Genomic DNA, 24,846 nt, shown 5'->3' on the forward strand with positions numbered 1-24,846 from the left:
GGTCGAAGGGCCTCATTCCACCTAGAATGTCTGAAACGACAGAAGAACCAGGGGGGAGACATCTCTCAGAAGACGGTCCTGCCCTTGCACCTGGTTCATCATCAGGTAGCTTTTACTTTTGGATAGGCCACTGGCCACCGCCTACCAAGCTAGATGCATCCTAAGATACCAGTTGGTCTTCCTTGTCTCAGACCACAGGGGCCTCCTCCCTTGGCCTGGCAGCCCCCGGTCGGACTTGCTTTTCCTATGCTGGTGAGGGCGTCTGTCATGTCACAGGTGGAGATAAAACACACTGGCACAGAAACTCTTCTGGTGATCCTGAAGGGTCAGCAGCAGCAGGGTCCCACCCACGCTTTCTTCTTACGGTGCTGCAGACATTCCCCACCAGATGCTGGCTTGGGCCGCAGGGCTCTCGGGCTGGTGTGGTAGTACCTAGAGTGTGAAGACACCTGGAAATTTAGCTGCACAGAAATCCATCCATTGACATATAGAAATGATCAGAGAACCTGCCAACAACAAGAAGAGGGAATGATACCCAAGGGAAACAGGTGCAGAGAGACTCAGTAGATGAACTTTCTCCCAGCAGAGCTGACTCCAGCTGAGAGAGTGAAATCCAACACAGTATCAAATAGGTTCTTGGTAGCTTAGAACTAAGGGAAACTTTAAAGAGTTACCTGAGGCCAGTCTAATTGCTGGCAAATTGGGGCCTAGACCTGGTTTCCCAACCTTTTTACCTTTGTGATTATATACCACTGACCCATGTTTTAGGTGGGTTTTGGTGCCCAGAGGCATTCAGCTGTCCATCACATCAGGTAAGAGAGCCAGTGTGGCTCAGCCAAGTTGATATTCCTCAAGGCAATGCATTGTTTTTCTTAGCCTTTGAGGCATTGCCTAAATGTGCATGGTTTCTAATGGACTTTCCAAAATGTTGACATGGTCTTATACTCCCTCAAATCCTCAGAGGCCCAGGAGCCCCAGGATGGGGACCCCCGTGAGATGGGGAGGAGAGAGGGGCAGACATAGGGACACGGTTTGTGCTATTTTAAAAGATTTCTAGATGTTGGTCCCACCCTGCTGTTCTCGTCAGGCTGGTAGGCAATACTCTTCTTGGGTTTGGACCCTCTTTGTCTCTGTCTTCTCCCCTTGCACCTGTGGGGTGATGGTCCCCTTCTGTGCCTCTCAGAGTTGTTTTTCCCACCACTCAGTGCCACTGTCTCCCAGGCTCTTGCAGGACCTCTGTCCAGAGCAGGTCATCGCGGCAGCTGTGATGCAGGCCATCTGAGACAGAGGTCATACCATGTAAATCATGTAATTACAATATAGCATGAGATTTGGACAATGGCTCAAAGACAGCCTGAGCCAGAGATTTGCAGGGCATTATTTATGGCCCAATTAATTATAAAAATTACAGCAACAAACACTGGCTTTCTCTAGCTCTTTATAATGTACAGTATGCTTCCTTGCAAACCTTATTTCACGTCAGTTCATACCAAGCCCACAGGTAGGTGGAGAGAGAGGACATTAATGTTCCAGCTTACAGATGTGCAGGCATCACCATTCTCTTGAGTCTGCTTGTGACAAATGCAAGACAGCTGACTGTGCTGACAACCACATTCCCTTGGTTCCACTCAACCACAGCTTCCTAGAGCTGGAAGAGAGGATCACTTCAGACTGAGATGATTGTAAAGTATGATTTGAGATGGTTGAAACTTACAACAGGCCCTGATGAGGTGGACTCAGATGAATGAGGAAGAAGTAGTGTGAATTCTAGGCGGGGGAACTGGCTGGGAAGCAAGCAGTGGTTGCTCAGAAGGCAGCCAGCACTTGGCCAACCGCTCCCTATAACCCGATAATTCCATAACTCGTGCTCCTTGTGTCCGCAGGCGTTGGCAGTGGCAGGCCTGAGCCCCCTCCTCCAGAGAAGCCATTCCCCCACCTCAGCCCCCAGGCCATTCGCCACGCCCCCTGCCACTCCGGGCAGCCGTGGCTGGCCCCCACAGCCCATCCCCACCCTGCGGCTGGAGGGGGCCGAGTCCAGCGAGAAGCTCAACAGCAGCTTCCCATCCATCCACTGCGGCTCCTGGGCTGAGGGGCCAGTCCCCTGTGGTGGGGGCAGCAGCGTCACCCGGAGGGCCCGGCCTGTCTCCCTCACGGTGCCCAGCCAGGCCGGGGCGCGGGGCGGGCAGTTCCACGGCAGTGCCAGCAGCCTGGTGGAAGCGGTAGGTAACTCCCAGACCAAGGGGGAGGCTGTGGGCAGCAAGGGGGCTTGGCACGCGGAGCTAAGAAGGGTGCACCAGGTACCTTCCCAAATTGATTACATGCCAAGCCTCTGTGCCGGAAAGGCCCTCCCTCTCTGGCCTGCAGAAGGAGGGCATGGCCTGCAGGGAATTACGATCATATGAGAAGCTGGGCCCACTGCCGAGGGAGAAAGAACCTTCTGAGCAACATATTCCTGCCACAGGCCAGTGAACCCAGGAAAGGCCCCAGGCCCCACTGTAGAGCCTAGAGCATGCTATGATTACTCAAAATGCACGTGTGCCCGGGCTGCATTTGTACCCGTGGAAGGGTCAGTATCTGTGATGCTCAACCCTGACTGCTTGGGACAACCACCAGGGGAGCCCTGGAAACCCATGACTTGTTGAACTGATACCTTTAAAAGCTCTTGGATGACTCCAATGCATAGCCAGCGTTGAGAGCCACTAGTGTAGGACAAGAATGTTTTCTGTTCCTGTTCCACTGCACTGTGACAAATCACAGTCTAGGGCAATTGTGGCACCACATTTTCAGGTACCTTTAACAAATTGGTACAGTCCCAAAGGAGATGACCAGGATGGCAAGTTTTCTAGAAATCATTTCATAAGAGAGCTGATCAAAGGAGTTTGGGAAGTAAACCCAGAGATATGACCTCAGAGACTGTGGGCAGTGCAGGGGAAGGGTCACAGCCTGGGCAGGGGGTCTGCAGTGCGGCTCACAGGAAGAAGACTTTCCCAACTAAGTTCTCCCAAACTAAGGGAGAGCTGTCCTAAAAAGTAGTGAGTTCCCTCATATCCAGACATATGCAAGCAGAGACGGGGCCCATCCGGCCATCCATCAGCCTACCATGCAGGAGGTGGGAGCTAAACCAGACATCTGCAAAGCTAGCTCCCTTTGATGCTCAGCATGGCCTCGGTTATCCTTAATTCATCTCACAAACCCCTCCTAAGCACCTACCACAAGCAGGTCCCATTCCAGGTACTGGGCTACAGCCGAGAATTAGGGCTGCTTCTCATGAGCTCACCTGGTGATGGGGAAAGAGGGTCCATAAACTATGCAGGGCAAGGAGAGAAAGAGCAATGTGGGTAGGGGAGCAGGACACCTGGGAGGAGGGTGTGCCAGCTGCACTCTGCTGCTCCTCCCACCCTGGGGCTCAAGAGCCAAAGTTCCCCAGAGCCAGGCACTGGAGCAGCTGGGGTGGTGGTGGGGGAACTTGGGGGGTCACCTTCTGGTCCTTCCCAGCAGAAGCAGAGGCAGGTATGTGCACACACACTTCTAGGCCCTCTCCCCAGAGGGGAACCAGCTGACAGTGGACAGTAGGCACAGGTTACCAGTTTCACCGAAGGAGAACAAGGGTGACTAAAAGAAACAATATGAAAGGCATCTGTGGGTGCCAGGGAGGGGGAGAGAAAGGAGGGATCTGCACACACAGCAGAGCCCCTGCAACCCCTCTGGGGGCCAGGTCTTTATATATCTCATGACAGTCTCTGAACACCCGACCAGAACTTCCCCCCTCCAGCCTACACAGCCCTAATCCCTTTGGCTGATGCTCAATTCCTCTGTGGGCCCCTCCTCCATCGTGCACACTTCCCGAGGTCATCATCCAAAGCCCTCTGGGTCTCAGCCCCAGTAACAATGTTCCTTCTTCTTCACGGCCCTCCACCTCCACCCCTCCAGGTCTTGATTTCAGAAGGACTGGGGCAGTTTGCACAGGACCCCAAGTTCATCGAGGTCACAACCCAGGAGCTGGCCGATGCCTGCGACATGACAATAGAGGAGATGGAGAGTGCGGCTGACAACATCCTCAGTGGGGGCGCCCAGCAGAGCCCCAATGGCACCCTCTTACCTTTTGTGAACTGCAGGGACCCGGGGCAGGACCGAGCAGGGGGCGAGGAGGACGAGAGCTGTGCACGCGCCCTGGGGCGTCAGCAGAGTGAGGAGGAGCTCCAGGACAGCAGGGTCTATGTCAGCAGCCTGTAGTTGCCAGGGCTGGGGAGATGCTGGGTTTTTTATTTGTTTCAATGTTCCTAATGGGTTCGTTTCAGAAGTGCCTCACTGTTCTCGTGACCTGGAGTTAACCGGAACAGCGTCTTCATTCATTTCTGTCGGGACAAGACGCAGAGTTGGGTGGTGTGGAGAGTGCATTTTCAGGGGAAGAGCGGCAGCAGCCGGTTTGTGTGCACAGAGGCAGAGTGCTGAGGAGGCAGCAGAGAGGGGGCAGGAGAGGCAGGGGACACGGGGACCTCTCCTTACATTTCAGGCCCTGCCACGGGAGCCAGCAGCCACTGCTGGGCGGGAGAGAGAACCTCAGCGTCCTGCAGTAGCCCTCACCAAAAGGACCCTGTGTCAAACGGGTGTCTTTCAACTTTGCTTGTAAAAAAAAAAAAATCATTTGCGCATATTCTGTATGAGCCTGGCTGTCTCCAGAGAGCCAGGGCCCTGTGGATTTGGAGAAGGGAGCAGGCAGGACTTCCAGCGAGGATCCCAGCCCACCTCAGAGAGGGAAGAGGAAGCCAGAGGCTGGAGGGCCCCAGGACCAGGGAGGCAGTGCAGCATCACCCCACATCCCCACACAGTGGCAGCAGCCCAGCCACCTCTGCCCGCTGCAACAGGATCTCTTAACCCTACAGAAGCCACACTGAGCTCCAGACCAGCAGTCGGGCCAACAGGCAGCGAGGACGGAGCTGGCCACCGGGGAAGGGCCCACCAGCCCTCCACGGACAGGTGGTGCTGAGCTTCTGTTGAGTGCTCCTTTGTTTTGTGGTTTGACACTTTTCTTGACAGCATGTTGCAGTTTTCTTTTCCTTTTCTTTTCTTTCTTCTTCATTTTTTTTTTTGGTGGTTTTTTTTTTTAATTTTGTTTTCCCAGGGGGAGGGGAGGAAGAAGAGTGTTTACAAAGTTCTGTAGCCACCCAACTTCTTGTTTTCACTTTTGCAAATGTAAATCAGGTTTGGTTTTATTGTATTATTTAAATAGTTGTGGTTTCCTTTTTCCACGGAGGGGTCAATAGAAGCCACCAACTGTGTATGTCCAATAATTTGTTATAATTTCCTTAGGTACTAATGATTTTTTTCTAGTTTGGTTGCATAATTTAAAGGTTTGGCAATGCACTTGATAGGATCTTGCACATATGGGCGATTGGGTTAGGTTCCTTTTTATGCTGGGTGTACAGGTGGGTGCAGGAGAGAGAGAGTCTCTGTGACTGCGTGTGTATGCCAGTGGTTGTCCGTGTGCATGTCCCATGGGTGGACGTGCACCCACACGTGTGCCTGTGCACACCAGTGAATGTGCAGTTCCCCCCTTGTGGTTTAACTGTGGGGAGATCTGAATCTGGAGCCATTGAAAGCAAAAACAAACCACTATCTCTGCTTCTGAAACGGGAATCAATAACTTTGCATTTTCTGTCCCACAAGATATGCAAAAACAATGCAATAATATTCATTTTAAAAATACAATTGTGAGTTGTGTTGGCATTAAAACTGTATTAAAAAAACACACAGAAATTTAAGGGAAAAAGCTCAAGAAAGCATTTTGCTTCGATATATTCCGTGTAATGTTTTATTGCATTGATAATGTTTCTGTTGAAGAAACCGTTATACTTGAATTCAGGTCAGTTTCAGTATTTTTCAAATATTTTTTTAAAAACTGAATTGCAATTGTGCCAAGCGAATATAATGAATTAAGTTTGTTTTTGAATTCACTTCTTGTATATTTTGCTGCATGTAAAGTAAATCATTTTGTATTTGGAGTGTGACAAGCTTTACCTTTGACCTCTTAAGTGCTTTTCTATATGTGGTTGGGGGAAAGGGAATGATTTTTCTTTTAATTTGTACTAATGAGCAAAAATACCACCAGTGTCAGTCATTAATCCACAAACAGGTTTGGACATTACTGTTTTGCATATCTTGTGTTCTCTTCCATTTCCTTCAATTTTTCCAAAATCCTATGATAAGTGTATTCATACCATCGCTTGCTTTGAGAGCCCAGGACATATTTTATTCCAGTCTTCACGATCTGCTCTGCTCAGGCTCTCTGGCTGGGCCTTCTCCAGGAAGAGCCCTTCACCCTGAGCAGTGGGAGGCATCTGCCCAGCCTTAGTCACCAAGCTGGCAGCAGCAGCCCCACAGCAGCCACGGCTGACCATCCATTTATTCCCAGCACAGATGTTTCTCATTGGTTTCCTCAGGAAAGCGTACACTGACTAAGAGGACGGAATTAAGGTTGGACTGGCTGGAGGGAGGGGCATCCTGCTCTGCATCCTCTGGCAGCTGCTCTGCATCCATGCGGACAGCAGTGGCTTGAGAAAGGCAGGTGGGTGAAAGCGAGCCATCCCGCAGCCACCTCTGCCAGGCTCTTCCTCCATCTCTTCCTCACTCCAGAGCAGGCTTTACCCCAGACCCATCCTCACGCACGTGGAGGGGACAGGACAGGGAGGAAGCAGCTAGAGGTCATATTGCTGGCGGAAATAAATCTTCTGGGGGCTTATACCTAGAATATCACTCCCTGGGTGCTGTGTCCTTCAGATAAATTTCAACAACGATGGCTGAGAAGGGGCTGCTTTGGGGGAAAATGGGCCTCAACCATTCACCCAGAACTTACCCATTAAATCTCTTCAGGCCCAGTGCTTTCTCAGCCCCTCTCGGCACTTATAAGAGCAAGCTAGAAATTAAAGTAAGGGACAGTCCATTCCTCAGTGACAACCGGTTGCTTTTTCATGGACTGATTCATTAAAAGTAAAGAAATGTGCTGGACACTCCCAGGTCAATCAATGTAGCTCTAGAAACAGTTTCTTCATGATACTTCAGCCCAACCCATCCAGACTTTCTTGGTCCCTTCTCAGTGCCAGCAAGGTCTTCTAGAGTTGAGTTTAGGTTTCATCTTTGGTCCTGTTTCCCCAAACTGTACTAAGATTCTAGTTATGATGGAGAGAGGAGCCCTTTTGAACTAATGTCTGATTCTTGTGAACATTTGCCCTCTGGATAATGAATCTGGGAGTTTTGACTGACCACACACCGTCTCTCTCAACTTTTTCTGCTGCCTTCTATTTTCCTTTGGAACTTTTCATTTGCATCACCAGGTCTCACTGACTAGTGCCCAGTGGCATGGGCTAAAAGCCAGGTTCAAGCCAGCTGCGCCCCAGGGTCCTGCCTGGCCAGCATGATCCCCTTACCCCCACAGGCTCCTTCTCTGTCAGCTGTGACAAGGGCACCGTGCCCTGTGCTGCTGTGAAGGACAGTGGATCTTCCCTAGCCTGACCCTGATAGACCAGTGTAAGACTCACATGGGATGCCTGTCATCATGACACATTGGTACGAGTCATGCAATCTGCAAACTGCATCCCCACAGCAATAGGTGATGTCTGCTCTCCACCAAAAATGGAATTGTCAAATCTTCCATAGCCCTCCTGACAACCTCTAGGAGGCTGAGGGCCAAAAGGACTTGAAGAAGTGTAGTTTAAAGGCTGTAGTTTGGTGAACTTGATTTTCATTTGTTCTCTGACCAGCCCTGCCTCTTTTATTTTTCACACCTTGGTCATGGATTATCTATTCACGTGCCTGGCCACATGAAGCAGAAAGATCTCCAGCTGTCTACTTTCTGCCTATTCCTACAAAGTTCTTTTTGTCTTGAGGTCCTAGGTTTTGGCTTGATTCATGAATTTTTCCCTGCTTTGATTCAGAGCTATTATAGCTGCCTTCCTTCTTATTACCCAATAGGCTTCCCTGTGTCTGGGAAATCCAGTCAAAGGAACAGACTATTACCTCATCCTCCTGTTTGCTTGTCTGGAGGGAAGCTGCCTGTCACTTCCTCCCAGCCATCCTCCCTCCAAAACTCCTGACTGTCCAGGTGAAGAGGGGAAGGCAACCATAGGAGAGGTAGACCTCGCCACACCAAAGTTAACATCTTTCTGAGAAATAAGAATACTCTGAAAAGGAGGAGTGTGAAAGTCAACAAAAGGATGAAGGCATCTTTATATAAGCCGGTTGACACATGCCCATCACTCCTAAAGGCAAAGAAACAGAACAAGAATTTATACTAGGGATGGAGTAGAACCCTAGTAATCGGGGCTTTAGCCGCATCAAACCGTAATTGTAAAAGTTGCGAAAGAATGATGGCAATTCCATCCCTAGGGGCCTCAGATAATTAAAATATCATTGTCTAGGAGTTAGAAGTAATTTAACAAAGAGATCAAGGAAAGGGCCATCTGGCTTCTTTTAAGCTCCACAGGAGTCAAAAACTTGCTGTGAATGTCTGGGCTTATTCTGTTTTTGTAAAGAGAACCTGGCTCTGGGGAAAATGCCAGCACTGAGAGGACCAGAGGGAGTAGGCAAAGGGCATATTTTGGCTCTGTATGTGTCTGTTCCCATTCTATGGAAAAACATGTTCAGCTCAGCCACCAGCAGTGAGCAGGCTGGCAAAGCACCTGATGCCCCAGGATCTCCTCAGGAATATGAGAAAAAGATACCTTTTCAATCTAGTGCTGTTCTCCCAGCCTTATCACCCTACCTGGCTGGCCTTAGCAGGAGGGGAAGCCCTAATCTGACCCATGGTGGGGCTCTCGGTTACCCAGTCACCTGAGTCCAGTTCTGCTGTGGTTGCGTTTTGAGGACATAGAAGGGGAAGATCAGAGGGAAAGAAGTGCCCTGTGGTCAACAGCCCTCCCTCTTCCTGCCCCCTTCCCCCAGCCTAGCCAGGGTGGCAGCAAGGGACGGGGGACTCGTGTGCAGATGCTGACACAGTTTCTTTGTGAAGCCACTTCTGGTTTTCGCTTTATTTATTTATTTATTTTTATTTCAAAGCAATAAAACATTGCTTTGCAGAGCCAGACACCAATACAACAGGTAAATGGGTTTCTGCCAGGTTTTTGCATTGTTGGGGAAACACTCAAACAGCCCCCGCCCCCCACTCCCTCCACACACATACCCTTAAGGCCCGAGGGCTGGGATTGAGCCCTAGGTAAGGGACCTTCCTCCTCCCAGAGAGGACACAGAATCAGCGACCTCTTCAGGTGGAAATTAGTGCCCTCGGAACCTATTTTTATTATGAAGTAAATATTATTTATCTACATTGAAAAAATACTACTACTAAAATCAACTTTTTCTCAGATGACTTTAAGAGGATTGATCCAAAGCACATGAAGTGGCAAAGACCCTTGCTCTTTCTGCTATGTTAGAAAAGACTTTTTATCAGTCTCCCAAGGATATTTGAGATGGCAGCTGAATGAATCAAGCACAATGAATCAGTTCAACACTGAGAGTAGAGTCAGAGTTGGGGTTTTCCATGAAAATCCTCTCACATCTCTGCTACGAACAATAAGGAAGACAAAACAAAGTCTAGGTAATTAAACGAGTTTGAAATAGGACGTCTCCAGAGCCACATCCTCTCCCTTTAGATCAGATACTGGCCACTTAACAGATGCACCCTACCTTTGTGGGGCATCCCTTACACCGCAGTTTTCAGAATCTAAGTAATTTAACTTTGTAGGGTTCCCGGAAAGGATAACATGCCACTTCACCTGACATAAACCAGACATGTCCTACAAATGTGCCATCTAAAAATCACTTATGCACTTAAAACCGAGGTCATTATCAGAGAAATTTGAGTGAAAGACGTAAAAGAGGATACTTTTCTGTGTGAGGAAATTCAGACATGGACAAAATGGCTCTTAATCATTGTGTGGGCCTGAGAATCTCTGTTCCTGTGTTCTCGGAGCCCTGCTATTTGTAACCAGGGTAAAGAAGGAGTCTTTGCCCAGGGCACCTGCACCTGCTGGTTCCAGACGCCCTTTGTGAAGTCTCTCCTAAGCCCTTAGCCTGGGGAAGAGAGAAGAGAGGCTCTTTTCTGTACAAGCATGGTCACTGGGTCTTGTTCCAAAACCCCACCCCCAAGACTTCCCAACATGGAGAAACTACACCAGGGAAAAAGGGAAAGGGAAAATAAAACCTGAGAATCAAGGGCAGATGATTTGTAAACACCAGTTCCTGGGTAAATGGCTTCCTGAGAAGGTGTCCAGCAACCCAAATGCTGTGGGCACTTTCTGCTTCCACACATCATGCCTTCCACCCACCCACCTGCCAAGCTTCCCCCACCTGGAATCCATCCCTTAACTTCCCTGTAGACTATCCGTGGCCTCTTCTCTGCATTCTGCCTGCCCAGATCCCTGTGGGATGAGGCCTGGCCTGGCCTGAAATAGGCCATGAGGAGCAAAGGGACTGTGATGGTAGTGGATGGGAATAACCTGTGGGAAAACACACGCGTCCATTAAGAAATAGGGTGACTGGTCCCCCCTAGGGAAGCACTGGAATGTCTATTACTCTCATACTATTGCTGTTTTATTTTAATACACCAGAGCTAACAAGCAAAACTCCCCTCCATGTGAAAGGCTCCTAACAAATCTCCTCGGTCCCTCCCCTCCGCGTGTCCTGCTGCTCAGACCCACCTTCGTGCCCCCAAACCACTCTGTGTCATGCCTGTTACAGAGGCACAAAACAGCGACAGTGCCTCCATTGTCACCACCCCCACACACCTGTACACCCCATGCCTCCCCCTCCAGGCTCCACGACTTCACAGTCTTACTGTTGTAAATACTGTTGTACAGTTTGTAATCGTCAAATAATCCCGTCGTCAAAGGCCTCGCCTGCTGCGCCTTCTCACCCCGAGAAAGGCCAGGGAATCTAGAAGGGGCAACCTTTCAAGGAGAGCTTCAGGGTCATCTCTGTGTGAGACGCTATTGTATATTCCTGTAAGATTGCATTTTTATCTAAGGAATGATGTTATTTAAAAAACAAACAAAAAATACAAAAAATAAGAATTGCAAATAAATTTCTTAACAATGTCTACATTGGCCTAATTGTATCTTTGCTCTTCCACATCCCTTTCTTTCTCCCGTTCCCTAAAAGTCACAATAATAGACTTAACTCTGAATTATCTCAGTTGTCTCATATCTGCCAAAGGGGAGGAGGGCTGGTGAGAACATGGGAAATCTGAATCCAACGTGAATATCTAAACTTATTTTACCAATTCATCTCATCACCTACTTCTTCCTTCCAATGAAAAGGTTTGCATAAGAAAGGCCCAAGGTTGACAAGGAGGCAGAAAAAGAAGGAATTAAATGTTTAATCCACAAAATGGAAAATCTTTCCCCCAAATAATTGGGAAAGCGCTGAGATGGTTTTGAAGGAAAGAAAGGAGGGTGATGGAGGGAATGTGGGAGGGAAGAACAGAGCGGGGAGCTAAGATAATGCATGAAGTACTATGAAGACTATAAATACCCAAGGTTATTTTTCTTTTCTTTTTTTTTTTTTTGGTTATTGTAACTTTAACTGACTCAGACAAAGTTTCCAAAGTAATTCTGTACGAAAAGTAATTTGTCCCCAAGGATTCCAGGAAGATACCAGAGCAGAGAGCAGCAGGAATTTGTCTCCCCATCTAGACAACAAATCCACTGGCAAAATCTGTCTGACGTAGCTTATTTTGAAATTCTGGAGTCTGTAGAAGGCTTGCAAATTCAAGGGGAAGGCTTGGATAGTAAATCAAGGTCAATTATAGTTAATTTCAGCTCTTAGCTCCCATATCCCATCCCCAGCCCTGTGACAGGCAGCTGAGCGCTTGTTCACGAGCAACTTGCACTCAGCTTGTATGCACCAAGATGGACAAAAAGCATCCTGTCTTTCAAATTTCAGGGATCTGTGCTAAGAATGCTAACTGCTGGCTCGGTACCCATAGCACAGTGGTTATGGCACAGGCCACATACACTGAGGCATGTGGGTTCGAACCCAGCCTGGGCCAGCTAAACAACAATGACAATTGCAACAAAAAATAGCCAGGCATTATGGCAGGCGCCTGTAGCCCCAGCTACTTGTGAGGCTGAGGGCAATCGCTTAAGCCCAAGAGTTTGAGGTTGCTGTGAACTGTGATGCCACAGCACTCTACCAGGGCCACTTAGTGAGACTGTCTCAAAAACAAACAAACAAAAATAAATAAATAAAGCTGACTGCTGCTTCTAATCACAGAGGTGGACAGCCAGTGTTGTTGCACCTCCCTCATTATTTTGAGCCCCTCCCCCACCTGTGAAATGATCTCCAGGAAATTTAAAGAGCCAGCACCCTTTTTTCTCCTTCACTCTTCTCTTTTTTCCCCTTTGGGAGCCAGACATTAAAGATGAAGATGTTCAAACAACAGTATATATGGAGGAAATTAGAAAGTGACTACAGATGCCCAGGGAAGAGAACAGGCTCAGGAAAGACCTAAGAAGACCTTAAGTTTATACCTCATGCTAATCTTTGGCACAGAGACAGCCTACAAAATTAAAAACAATAATAGCAAATCCTAAGGAAAGGGAAAAATGTCTCACTTCCAAAGTTGCTATATTGTTAGATTTAAATGTCCAGTCTTCAACAAAAAGCCACAAGGCATACAAAGAAACAGGAAAGTATGGCCCTCAGAGGAAAAAATAAATAAATAAATGAGAACTGTCCCCAGAAAAGATCTGATGGCAGATTTACTTGACAACAATGCTTCAAAACAACGTTCTTAAAGATTTTCAAACAACTGCAGAAAGATATGGATAAAGCCAAGGAAAGGCTGTATGAGCAAAATGGAAATATTGATAGAGATAGAACACCTAAAAATAAAAATAAAATTCTGAAGCTAAAATTAAAATAATTGAAATGGAATATTTCATAGAGGATTCAAAGGTAGATTTGAGCAAGCAGAAGAAAGAATCAGTAAATTTAAAAGATAGGACAATAGAAATTATTAAGTTTGAGCACAGAAAAGTAAAAGATTGATAAAAAGAAAAGAGAACTAAGGAACCTGTGGGACACGATCAAGCAGAACAACATTTGCATTGTGAGAGTCCAAGAGGAGAGGTACAAAAGGAAAAAAAGACTATTCGAAGAAACCACAGCTGCAAACTTCCCAATTTTGATTAAAGACATGAATATAAACATTCAAGCTCAACAAACTCCAAGTAACATGAACTCAGAAAGACTCACACTAAGACAAATTATAATCAAACATTAGAAAGACAGAGATAAAGAGAAAATCTTTGAAGCAGCAAGAGAGAAGCAACTCATTAAATACAAGGGACCCGCAAGAATCACAGTGTATTTCTCACTAGAAACCATGGAGGCCAGAAGGCAGTGAGATGGTACATTCAAAATATTAAAAGCAAAAAAGAAACTATCAACCAAGAATCCTATATCTGGAAAAATTGTTCACTGAAAGTGAGGAAGAAATTGAAACATTCCCAGATAAACAAAACCTGAGAGAATTCATTACCACTTGACTTTCCCAAGAAATTCTAAAGAAAATCCTGAAGAGTGAAATAAAAGGACATTGGACAATAACTTGAAGCTGTATAAAAAATTAAAGATCACAATAAAGGTAAATACATTCAATTATAAAAGTTACCATTATTATAACTGTTATTGGTAACTCCAATTTTTATTTTCTACATGATTTAAGAGAGTAGTACTTTTTTAAATTACTAGTCTAAAAGCTAGTATTATTGTAACTTTGGTTGTAACTCCCCATTTTTATTTCTACATAATTTAAAAGATTAATATATTTAAAAGAATTATTACTTTATGTTTGGGGCACACAGTATATAAAGATGTAATTTGGGGAGAACATCAACTGAAAAGAGTGGAGACAGAGCAATAAAGGAACAGAGCATTGTTTTGTGTTATTGAAGTTAAGCTAGTATAAATTCAAGTTAGAATGTTATAATTTTAGGATGTTAAATGTAATCCCCATGATAATCACAAAGAAAATAATAGTCGTACAATATACATAAAAGAAAATAAGAAAGGAATTTAAATGTTTCACTACTTAAAAAATCAACTAAACACAAAAGGAGACAGTAAAGCAGGAAGAGAGAAACAACTACAACAATAAAAACTATAAAGAAAATGATTTTTAAAAAAACAGAAAAATCACAGAAGTCCCTCATTATCAATAATTACTTTAGATTTAATTGGATTAACTCTCCAATCAAAAGACAGAGATTGGCAGAATGGATTGAAAATACAAGAGCCAACTAGATGCTGTCTACGAGAGACTCACTTAAGATCTAAAGACACAAATAGATTGAAAGTGAGCAAAAGCAGATATTCCACACAAATGGTAACCAAAAGAGAACAGGAGTGGCCATAATAAAATAATAAAAAATAGGCTTTAAATGTAAAAGAAAAGGTTTCAAGAGACAAATACGTGTTAATAAAAGACTCAATCAACAAGAAGATATAATAATTATAAATAGTTATACACCTAATAATGTACCATATATGTATGTATATATATATATATATCAAAACTTCAGACATAGCTGAAGGGAGAAATAGGAGTTCTACAATAATAGTTGGAGACTTCAATAACTCACTCTCAGTAATAGAATAACCAGGCAGAAGATAAATAAGGAAATAGAGGCCTTAAATAACACAATAAGCCAAATAGATCTAACAAACATACACAGAACACTCTGTCTAATAACAACACATACACATGCATCTCAAGTGCACATGGAACATCTTCCAGGATAGACCATAAGTTAGGCCACAAATTAAGTCTCAGTAGTTTAATGTACTATTTATTTTAATTTTTCTAGATACAAGGCCTCATTTGTCTCATTCTGTCACCAAGACTGGCATATGGTAGCACAATCATAGCTTACTATAACCTCAAACTCCTGGATTCCAGCAATCCTCCTACTTCAGCCTTCCAAATAGCTAGGATTACAGGCACACACCACCACACCCACCTAATTTTTAATAGAATATAAAAGATATATATCATACAAAAGTTCCTTCTCCAACTACAATAGGATTAAATCAGATATCAGTAACAGAAGGAAAGTTGGAAAATACACAAATTTGTGAAATTAAACAATGCACTCTTAAACAACCAATGAATCAAAGAAAAAAATTACAAGGGAAATTAGAGACAAATAAAAATAAAAACACAACATACCAAAACTTTAAAAATGTATAATTTATAATATAAAACTTATAAAAGCAGTAAGGGGAAAGGTAAAGGGAAAACTTACATTAAAAAACAAAATACATCTTAAATTGATAATCTACTTTACAACTTAAGAAATTAGAAAAAGGGTGGCACCTGTGGCTCAGTGGGTAGGGCGCCGGCCCCATAGACCAAGGGTGATGAGTTCGAACCTGGCACTGGCCAGCAAAAACAGCAGTGGCAACTGCAACTAAAATAGCCAGGCATTGTGGCGGGTGCCGGTAGTCCCAGGTACTTGGAAGGCTGAGGCAAGAGAATCACCCTAGCCCAAGAGCTGGAGATTGCTGTGAGCTGTGACACTACAGCACTCTACTGAGAGTGACAAAGTGAGACTCTGTCTCAAAAAAAAAGAAAAGAAAAACAAACTAAATCTAAAACTAAAAGAAGTAGATAAATAATAATAATTAGAATAGCAATAAATGAAATGAAGAATGTAAAAAAATACAGAAATCGGGCAGCACCTGTAGCTCACAGGAGTAGGGTGCCAGCCCCATATGCCAGAGGTGGCGGGTTCAAACCCATCCCCAGCCAAAAACTGCAAAAAATATATATATATATATATACAGAAATCAATGAAACCAAAAGTTGGTTCATTAAGAATATCAATAAAATTCACAAAGCTTTAGTTAGATGGACTAAGAAGAAAAAAAAAGACTCAGATTAATAAAATAAAAAATGAAAGTGGTGAATTTATTGCTGACTCTATAGAAATAAAAAGGATTGTAAGAGAGTACTATGAATAACGGTTCCAACAAATTAGATAACCTACAGGAAATGAACTCATTCCTAGAAAAACAAAACTAAATTATGAAGAAATAGAAAATCTGAACCAACATGTAACTGGTAAGGAGATTAAATAAGTAATCAAAAATTTCCTGACAAAGAAAAGCCCTAGACCTGATGACATCACTGGTGAATTCTACCAAACATTTAAAGAACTAAAACCAATCCTTCTCAAACTTTTACCAAAAAATTAAAGAAGAAAGAATACTTCCTACTCATTCTATGTGGTCAGTATTACCATGACACCAAAATCAGGCAAAGACACTAAAAGAAAACTAAAGACCAATATTTATGATGAACATTGATGCAAAAGTCCTCAACAAAATACTAGCAAATCAAATTCACCAGCAAATTAAAAGGATTACACACCATAACAAAGTGGGATTAATTCCTGGAATGCAAGGGTGGTTCGCCATATGAAATTGATCAATATGATAACACCACATCAACAGAATGAAGGGAAAAAAACAAATAACCATCTTAATCAATACAGAAAAATGTATTTAACAAAATTCAAAACCTTTTTATGATAAAAAACACTCAACAAAGAATAGAAGAAAACAACCTCAACATAATAAAATCCATTTATGAAAAGCCCACAGTGTGCATCACATTTAATGATAAAAACTGAAAGCTCTTCTTCTAAAATCAGAAACAAAGTAAGGATACTTTCTTTTACCACTTTCATTGAACATAGCACTGGAAGTTATTGCCAGAGCAACTAGGTAAGAAAAGAAATAAAAGCCATCCAAGTTGAAAAGTATGAAGTAAAATTATCACTGCTCATTTTATTTTCTATATAGAAAATTCTAAAGATTCCTTACTCCAAAAAAGTTAGAACTAATCAATGAATTTAGCAAAGGTGCAAGATACAACATTTTAACGTATAAAAATTAGTTGCATTTCTATACACTGACAATGAATAATCTGAAAGGGAAATTATGAAAACAATTCCATTTACAACAGCATTAAAAAAAATACCTAGGAATTAAGTTGGCCAAAGACGTGAAAACTTGTACAATGAAAACTGCAAAACATTACAGGAAGAAATTACAGAAGGCATGAATAAATGGCAACATATCCCACGTTCATGGATTAGAACACTTCATATTATTAAGGCGTCAATACTATCCAAAACAATCTGAAGCTTCAACGTAATCCTTACCAAAATCCCATGCTCCCTAAGGCAGCACATATATTAACACTAAAATCCTAATGATGTTTGTCGCCAAAATAGAAAAACCCATCTTAAAATTCATCTGGAATTTCAAGGGACCCAGACAGCCAAAACGATCTTGGAAAAGATCAAGCTGGAGGACTCACAAGTCCTGATTTCAAAACTTAGTACTAAAACTTAGTATAAAGTATGGAAGTCTAAACAGTATGGAAATGGCAGACAGACATACAGACCAATGGACTAGAATAGAAAGCACAGACATAAACCCCATATACAGTCAAGTCACCTTTGACAAGAGTGCCAAGGCCATTCAGTGGGAGAAAGGACAGTCTCTTCAACAAATGATTCTAGGAAAACTGCATATCCATGTGCAAAAGAATGAAGTTGGACCCTAACCTAATACCATATGCAAGAATTAACTCAAATTGGATCAATAAAATGATATAAATTAGAATGATAAAAATTAGAACACCAGTAAATGAAGAAAATGGAAAAACAATAGAGGAAATCAATGAAATCAAAAGTTGGTTCTTTGAGAGTATCACCAAAATTTCCAAAGTTTTAGCTCGAATCAAAGGCCTAGATATAAGAGCTAAAGAAATACAACTCACAGAGGAAAAATGCAGGACATTGTATTTGGCAATAATTTCTTGTATATGACACCAAAGGCACAGGCACAATAAGAAAAAAATAGCCTAATTCAACTTCAAATAAGTTTTTTTTTTTGGCCGAGGACAGGTTTGAACCTGCCACCTCCAGCATATGGGACCGGCACCCTACTCCTTGAGCCACAGGTGCCGCCCTTCAAATAAGTTTTTTAAAAATTGCACATCAAAAAACACTCAACAGAGTGAAAAATAACCCACCAAATGGAAGAAAGTATTTACAAATCGTAAATCTGATAAGGCATTAATATTCAGAGCATGTATAGAACTTCTAAAACTCAACAAAAAACACAATTCAAAAGCGAGCGAAGTACTTAAATAGATATTTCTTCAAAGAAAATATACAAATGATCAATAAGCACATGAAAAAATGCTCAAAAATTACTAATCACTAAGAAAATGAAGTCCAAAATTGCAATAAGAAATCACCTCACCTGTTAGGATGGTTAAAAATAAGAAACAGGCTCATTGCCTATAGCTCAAGCAGCCAAGGCACCAGCCACATAGACCCCAGCTGACGGGTTCAAATCCAGCCTGGGCCCGCCAAACAATGATGGCTGCAACCAAAAAATAGCCAGGCCTTGTGGCAAGTGCCTGTAGTCCCAGCTACTTGGGAGGCAGAGGCAGGAGAATTGCTTGAGCCCAGGTGTTGGAGGTTGCTGTGAGCTGTGATGCCATAGCACTCTATCCAGGACCATAGCTTGAGGCTCTGTCTCAAAAAAATAAAAAAGAAACAAACAAACAAACAAATAGGCCAGTGACTCAGACCTATAGTCCCAGCTACTCAGGAGGCTGAGGCAAAAGGATCACTTGAGCCCAGGAGTTGAGGTTACAATGAACTATTATCACACCACTGCACTCCAGCCTGGTTGACAAAAAGAGAGACTTGGTCTCTAAAAATACTTTTAAAATATTTTTAAAATAAAAAATTTAAAATTTAAAAAAATTTTAAATAAATAGATAAACACAAAATTATTGTTGGCAAGGATATGGAAAATAGAAAACTTTGTGCAATGCTGGGAATGTAAAATGGTACAGGCATTGTGGAAAACAGTTTGGCAATTCCTCAAAAACTTAAAAATAGAATTACTGTATGACCCAGCAACCTCGGATTTCTGAACACTCATGTTCATAGCAGCATTATTTACAACAGCTAAAATGTGGAAGTAACCCAAGTGCCCGTCAACAGATGAATGGACAAAAATATTGTAGTTTAGACACACAATGGGCTGTTATTCAGCCTTAAAAAGAAGGAAATTCTGCAATTTGCCACAACATGGATGAACCTAGACTAGGACATTATACTAAAGTGAAATAAGCCAGTTACAAAAAGACACATATTGTATGATTCTACTTAAATACAGTAGAATCATGTAGTAAAAGTATTTACTACTTAAATACTTCATGTAGTAAAAATCATAGACTGATGGTTACCAGGGGCTGGAGGAAGGGGAAATGGAGAGTTTGTCTGTAATAGGTACAGAGTTTCATTATTACAGGATGAAAAGAATTCTGAAGATGATTGTGATGATGGCTGTTCGTGGACAAGAGATGATCGATTTTATGTTATTGGCATTTTACCACAATCTAAAAACTGGAAAAAGGTAATTTGTCCTAGACGTGTCTTAGTGAATATAGGTGTAAGAACGCTCCTAGCCTATCCCCATTGATGATCACGTCCATCCCAGAAATTGCAGGACGACAGGTCAGCTCCCTACTTCTCCACTAGACCCTCCCACATCCTGCCCACAGCCAGAGCCTGAACTCTAGTTCAGGTGTGCAGAGAAAAGAATTCAGGCCAGCAGCAGATCAACCTCTTCTGAAATTACTGCTTGCCAGGCTCCAGGAACAGGTTGGAAGGACACTCTACCAGGACCTGGCCCACAGGTTACAAGCCATCAGTGGATCGCAATCTGTGGCAAGATGTCATTTGTTACCAGGAATCGTTAAAATGCCAAAGTTTGAATAAGACAGTTGTAACCAGTTAGAACAGATCAAAGATTTACTTTATAATAAAAAATGACTCTTGCAATTTTGGTTATGTTTTCTTGAATGTAAGTAAAAGGAGGGGAAGTACAGCCAACGCCAGGAATGAAACATAACCGTGAAGGGTGTCACCAAAGTGAAGGGCAGCCATTGTGGGCAGGGCCGTGCTGCTGCCAATATGCTTCAGTGTCAGCTGAGTGGTCTGGCCTGGCCCTCAGCCACCTCCCCTGCATCAGGTGTTCTGCTCTCTCTTCCTCTCTTCCACTAAAGGAGATGTGGTTATTGACCTGATTGGCCAGAGTTTGGCCTATTAATTGGGCACATGGCAAAAAGCCTGTACACGCACACAACACTCTCTCCTGCTTTATTTTTCCTGCCTCCAGGTAGTAAATGGAACCAAGCATTCTCTCTGCATATCTGCAGCTCTTATTGGGTCTTTCCCTCCCCCATTACTGATGGCTTGCCAACTCAGTGGGTTCAGCAGTCTGGGAATTTCATGCTCTTCAGAAGCACATTTGGATATATCAGCTCAAGAATCTAGATTGTGGAAGTTGGGGAATAGAAGACCCTGAACTGACCATGAGCCACAGTCAGAGCTCTGCATTGTACATTGCTTGACATTATCCCAGCTAGTAACAATATGGTCCCTGTATCTCTAATTGGCTGCAATTCCATATGTAACATTTCCTAGGGTATCCCACAGGCAGAAGAGACAGGGCAGGAGGCGGCCCCCTTGAGCAGATTCAATAACACCAAATCCCACCTAAGGCACATGATGTTTGACTACCTAGCCCAGGAGTGTAGTGATGCCCCACTGACATACCATGTGACGCAACTTCGGAATCAGAAAAACACAGTTCATATGTGGCATGGGTCTTGGGACTCAACAAAGCCTTCTCCTTCCCCAGCTGTCACGTGCATTCTAGGAGGCACACACGTCTCCTTCCTTTAACCTGAGGCATTATTCTCAAAGTCTGTTCCCGAGCCACCTATCAAAATCACTAGGCAACACAGCGAGACCCCATCTTTACAAAAAATTTAAAAGTTAGCCAAGCATGATGGTACATGCCTGCAGTCCCAGCTACGTGAGAGCAGAAGCAGGAAGATCTCTCGAGCCCAAGAGTTCAAGGCTGCAGAGAGCTATGATCATGCCACTGCACTCCAGCCCAGGTAATAGAAGGAGACCTCATCTCTAAAAAAAATAATAATAGCTTGGGATGCTTGGATAAAACACAGACTCCTGGGTTAGATCTACCTCAGAACTATCAGAGTCTCAGGATTGGAGCCCAACAACCCACATTTTAGACAATCTCCCCACATAGACCCTGTGGACACCAAATGTTTCGAACCACTGGTAGCAGACTTTGATTCCTGTTAAAATATAAATTCACTGGGAGGGAAAACTTAAAAGTTTCTGTTATTCCACTATATGAGGTGGGAGCCAAAGGTCTGTCTGAGGGTATAAATAAGGGAGAACATGATTTGATTAAAAATGGGGCAAAGGCTGTTAGCGCTGAGGAGAGAGAACGGAGAAGTGAGAAAAAGTATGACAAAAAACAGGAGAGGGGACTGAGTTAGGGAAGAAGGCCAGAGAGGCGTCATAATGGGAACTTCTATTTCACCCATATAGAAATTTTGATTTGCTGGGAAGCAATGAAGTCAGCTAGGGCAGGTGATCTGGCATCAGTTCCAAGGTCCAGGAGAAGTAAAAGATGGCCTTCCACACATGGCTGCCATCCTGAACTGGAAAATCTCCTGCGAATTCCTTTGAGGGTTTTCTGGCCTTCAAAACAGGGCTGTTGTCAATGAGACTCCCCCCTAGTCTTCTTCAGGACATCTTAAGTTAAAGTTAGAGAAATGCCAACAGTCTGAAGCATGAGTCACGCCAACGGGCAGCAGCTGAAGTGTGAAGAAAGAACAGGTTCGAGAGGAGCCGGGTCAGGGGGCTGAAGCGGAGGAGGGTCCTGAGGAATTACCTGTAGTTCAGGCATTCTCCAAACATAGCAGTGACAGACACCTCTAGAAATCTACCCATGATCTTGTCATTTTAGGCTTATTTTCAAGAAAAGGGAGGATTCATGGTATGTTAGAAGTAAGGTGACCTTCTAATATGTTCTCTCAACTAGAACTTTAAGAATAAAGAGTGGAGGTCCCCTTAGTTGTCCCAGGCCAACTAAGACATTTATTTGGTCACCCTGGTTAGAGCCCAGGACAGAAAGTGCAGCCTGAAGAAGAGGCAGGGCAGATGCTCTGACACTCTGTCGGTAGACGCCTCCACTTTTGCCCCCTAAAGTCAAGTGTCCACATAATTATCAGGCTGAGCTTCTTAAATGAATCACATCACGTCACATCTTTAAATTGTCCAATACTTTCCCACCACACTTGCATTAAAATACAAGTCTTCTCCATGATGTATAAAGCCCTACATGATCTGACCCCGTCTACCTCCCTGCCCCTTAGGCTCATTTCCCATTGTCCCTGTCCCACTTCATCACCCCCAGCAGGGCTGCCCTTCTTTTCCACTAAACAAGCAAATGTATTTACCCCTGTTTCAGTTATTGATTTGCCTCTCAGCTCCAAATCCACCCTTCTTTACCCTGCTTTGTGATACTAGAGCTGGACCTATAAACATTTCTTCTTTGCCAGCTTGCTCAACATCAGTAGAGGCTTTGTCAATAGAGAGCATTTAAGGGAAATTACAGGGCCATGGCAGAATAAAGGGACTTCCGTCCCAATTGGGGAGCGCTACTTTAGGCGAGGTAGCTAGTGGAGTGGTGTGTGAGAAGTTTGGCCATGCCCATCACAGTGGCCCTTGCAAGCCAGCTTCAGCCTGCCCATGCCCTCCAGCCGTTTCTCCTCCACCCAGCGGGCCACTCCTGTGGGCCAGCTCTGGCCCATGCCCTCTGGGAAGTTTACCTACCACTGGCAGGTGTGTGCACCCGTGGCTGTCACACCTCTCCCTGAGGGCTGAAACATTGCTGAGGTGGGTGTTGGGAGACCTCATCTAAGTTCTTAGTTCCTTCCTAACTCTCCCTCCCTCAACCCTAGAGGTCGTAGCTCCTTTTTGCATTGGCTACTTCTGGTTTGGTATCAATCACAAGTTACAGTTCTTTATATTAAATTTTTTCCTGTTTAAATTACTGGTGTGGTTTCTGTTTCCAGACAGAACCCTGGTGTGGAATTGACTCGGGGGAGTGTTCTGAGGAGACAAACTCTCAAAGCTGGGCTTTGGGAATGGATTCATTTATGCATGTGGGTTTGAGAGCAGTGCTGAGTTTCACGCCAATAGGAAATTGGATGCTGGTTATCTATGACATTTATTGACATAACAATAAATTAAATTCCCACCTGTGGTTGGCTGTGATAAAGCTGCTATTCCAGATGTGGTATATTTAGGAGAAAAATCAACACAGCCTCTGATGCTTGGTGTACAGCTCCAGACCTAGCTATTTGCAGGAGATTTTCCAGCTAGTGTTTGTTTCCTCCACACCAACTTGCAAAAGCTGGGTAGAAATGGATTGGTTTTACTTGTCAAGGCTAACCTACACTTTCACAGTCTTGGCTCAGGGCTATATCAATTCTCCTCCTCTCCAGAAATCTCAATTGTGTTGATAATCTACTATACATCACACTGGGTTTTCTATAGTTATAACATCAGGCTGATTGAATCTGATAACCAGGAAGTAGCAAATAATTTAGATGTAGTCATAAGACACACAAACCCCCCAGAAGGTGGAAGATAAACATCACAAAAATCAGAAACCCGGGCTCGGCACCTGTAGCTCAGTGAGTTGGGCGCTGGCCACATACACCAAGGCTGGTGGGTTCAAGCCCAGCCCAAGCCTGCTAAACAACTATGACAACTGCAACCAAAAAAAATAGTGGAGTGTTGGGGCGGCTACCTGTAGTCCTAGCTACTCAGGAGGCTGAGGCAAAAGAATCGCTTAAGCCAAAGAGTTTGAGATTGCTGTGAGCTGTGATGCCATAGCACTCTACCAAGCATGACAAAGTAAGACTCTGTCTAAAAAAAAAAAAATCAGGAACCCACCAGATCCGTGAAGTTTCTGGTGATCCAGTAGTCTGGGGCAGGGTGATCTCTCCAAGGTGAAAGGCAAGTTGCTCAACCTTGCACCACTTACACCATAAGAAAGAGGCACAACGCTTGGCAGTCTTCTTTGTATTTTGGAGCCAGCATGTGTGCTGACTTCAGCCCAAGTCACTCATAAGGCTAACAGTTTTAAGTAAGGATCGGAACAAGGGAAAACTCTCCTTGAGGAATGGCTTCACACGGGACCCGCACTGGGACCTCCTGTTGGTAGATTAGGCCCACATCGGAAGCAGTCCCCAGGTCAGTGGGGAAGTCCATATTATTGAGCCCACAAATGCCCATCCCTTCCCCCATGACCCTCTCATTCATGGGTCCATAGCAATCAATGGGGTAGATGAGGACAAAGGGATCTATTCCAGACAGCTAGCATTTTTCCAAGGCCAGCCTGTGCAGGAACTTTCCTATTCAGGGAAGAGGGGCAGGAGCCACAGTAGCAAGTCCAGGCTGCAATTCAAATTGCTCTTCTACTTACCCTGTAATTCAGCTGGTCCAATGATTTCCTAAGTGTCTGTGGAAAATAGTCACATGGAGCCTCTGGCAAGCACCAAAAGGACAATCGCAGTGTAGACCTCTCAAATATTTTGATACATCTATGAACTTCTTTTGAAGGTAACTAGTCTCCTTTCTGAGAAACACCTCTGGCTTGCTACTGGCTCTTGGTAGAGAGTAAACATCTAGTTACGGTATGTTAGGTGATCACACAGACGGAGCTTCCCATCATAAACTTAGGGTTATCCTATGCTAGTCATAAGGGTGGCTATGTACTGCAGCAAGCTATCACCAAGTGTAAAGGTTGTGCAAAAGTCTGAGGTCAAGGAGTTTCAGGGTACAAGTAAGTTATCTGAGCCAGTGA

General features: G+C 43.9%; 1 protein-coding gene across 7 annotated transcripts in view; it reads left to right on the plus strand.

Annotated features, from left to right (window-relative positions):
* Positions 1–11,089, plus strand: part of CACNA1C (calcium voltage-gated channel subunit alpha1 C) — a 650,685-nt gene extending 639,596 nt beyond the window's left edge. For all 7 annotated transcript variants that reach the window (XM_053555459.1, XM_053555465.1, XM_053555462.1 and 4 more), the window contains 3 exons: positions 2–105; positions 1,884–2,219; positions 3,931–11,089. In XM_053555459.1, coding sequence (XP_053411434.1) covers positions 2–105; positions 1,884–2,219; positions 3,931–4,233 — 743 coding nt within the window. In that variant the 3' untranslated portion in view covers positions 4,234–11,089. The remainder of the gene's footprint in view (position 1; positions 106–1,883; positions 2,220–3,930) is intronic.
* Positions 11,090–24,846: the final 13,757 nt, after the last annotated feature.

Source organism: Nycticebus coucang, chromosome 12 (genome assembly GCF_027406575.1).
Source record: "Nycticebus coucang isolate mNycCou1 chromosome 12, mNycCou1.pri, whole genome shotgun sequence".
Lineage (NCBI taxonomy): Eukaryota > Metazoa > Chordata > Mammalia > Primates > Lorisidae > Nycticebus > Nycticebus coucang.